General features: G+C 31.3%; 1 protein-coding gene across 1 annotated transcript in view; it reads left to right on the top strand.

The window, feature by feature from the left end:
• Nucleotides 1-1,407: 1,407 nt before the first annotated feature.
• LOC106458356 (transmembrane protein 11, mitochondrial-like) overlaps nt 1,408-2,145 on the top strand; it is an 11,742-nt gene continuing 11,004 nt past the window's right edge. The window contains exon 1 of the mRNA XM_013917864.2: nt 1,408-1,485. Within this exon, the coding sequence (XP_013773318.1) occupies nt 1,463-1,485 (23 nt within the window). The 5' untranslated portion in view covers nt 1,408-1,462. The remainder of the gene's footprint in view (nt 1,486-2,145) is intronic.

Here is a 2,145-nt window from a genome sequence, read left to right as displayed (position 1 = left end):
TTGATCTTTAAAACATTATCCGATTTATTTTTCGTTTGAAAACTTATAGTTTAACATAAAAAAGTCGTAAATTAAAATTTCAGGGAATTACTACATTTCTATGTATATTCTCAGTTATTTTAATTGTCATTACTGAATTATATTAACAAAATATTTTCTGCATCTGATTAAAGAATTATACTTGGTCTAAGAGCTTTTACATGAACTTTGACGAATAAAGAAGTCAAATATTATAACATTAAAATTCTTATACGACAGTACAACTTTTAATAAGGGCCAAGCAAAGATTAATTTCATAGAGCACTTTCAAGTCAGACTAGGGTCTTAGTGTGGACTCCTACATTTCTTAGACGAGAATCTCCCAAGCACGTTATTTTACACAAGAGTTCCTTTCATCCTTGAAATTGGTTTACTCCACCACAGCCAGAGAGTAGGCACAAACATATAGCAAAACTTCTAATAAATATACATTAAAGTATGTAACCTTTACTTAAACCAGAGTAGTGTATATGTTTACAATCTCTGTACATCTAGTTTACTGCACTAGAGCATTCGCATGGAAATTTAGACAAAAATACTTGAATACATATGAATAAAGATATATTCTATACTTCTTACATAGGAGCAAAATATGATAATATTAATATTCTCACACACGTTTCATATTTCATTATATACTAACACAAAGTTAACAAATCTGAGAATTAACTTTAGTGAAAAGTAATCAGGAAACTGATATAAATTATAACTCATTTAGCGATTTTCGCACATTTTCTAAAGCCACACCAAAGTATGAGGTATTTAGTTATCAGCTATACTGTACATCATAGGTCAAGCTTAAAACTCTTTCGCTGTTCTGTTATTGTAAAAATAAGTCTTTAATGACGCCTCACTCGGTAATTTGAAACTTAGAATAGCAACTTTATTTCTCATAGTTTTAAATTTCATTTCCTTTAAGCGTTAAGATGATCTGATATGTGTGTGTGTGCGCGCGCGTGCCCATGAAAGTTGCTTTGTAGCTTAAAATAAAAGTATTCTCCTTGCCCTGATATGCATATTAATGTTTATATTGAGGCATTCACCTCGGAAAGTATGTGATCAAATACAAAACAAAAAACTAATTTGCATTGTCTCTGGATAATAACTATATACCATGAGAAAGTATACAGACGCCAGTTTGCTTTAAGATATTGAAAGCGCTAACAAAAAATATTCAAAATGAAAATATGAAGCACAAGCTTGTGATGAGGTATAAATTGCCCGAAATACACAAGCGGATCCATTTTTGAGGCTTAGCCTTAGGAAATTTATTTTTATCCTAATTGTTTACGTAATTTAGTGAATTTATTTTTATTAACTATGCACATTAAACTTAAAGGAAATGTGCATATAGTGCTCTATGTTTCTGATTTGATTTTTGAAACTTTAGAGGTCGTTGTATGTTGTTTTTGTAGAAAGAGCAATGGAGGGATTCGAAGGAGATAGGTAAGTTCATGTGATTCACATAACAACATAATATTTAGGAACAACAAGGGACCTATTCGTCCATCTAGGCTGTCCCATCTACTAAAGTAGACTAAATTCACTAAAAGAAAATCTGAAAGTCAGCACTTATTATTCATATATTTAGCAAGTCTTCCCTTAAAATGTTAAATTAAAATGTATTTACTGCTTCCAGTTTCCACCACATCCGAAGGCAACTCATCCAAAGACCAACTACCTTGTTAGAAAAATAAACAACTGTATTAGCTGAAGATAACCTCTACCGTGCCAAAATTTATATTTGTTCCCCTTAGTCCTACGAATACCATTCTCACCATGAAAAAAGATGTTGCATTAACACTATCAATTCCCTTAACAATCTTTTAAGTTAAACATCCCAGGTATCATCCTAGTACTAGTAACCCTCCTCTTAATTCTTTCTAACAATTCAATGTCTTTCCTAACGTAATGCGCCCAAGACTGAACACAATACTCCAGATGTGGCCTAACCAATGATCTATACAATGAAATTATAACCTCTATACTTGTATTCAATATTTCTGTAGATACATCCTTAAATCCCATTTGCCCTACCACTAGCAACAACAACATTATTAAGGTTATTCCCATTCAAATTATACTTATAATTAAAATTATGATAAC

This window comes from Limulus polyphemus, unplaced genomic scaffold (assembly GCF_000517525.1).
Source record: "Limulus polyphemus unplaced genomic scaffold, Limulus_polyphemus-2.1.2 Scaffold450, whole genome shotgun sequence".
Classification (NCBI taxonomy): Eukaryota; Metazoa; Arthropoda; class Merostomata; order Xiphosura; family Limulidae; genus Limulus; species Limulus polyphemus.
Note: the sequence above shows the minus strand (reverse complement) of the source record. Positions and strands in the feature narration are given on the sequence as shown.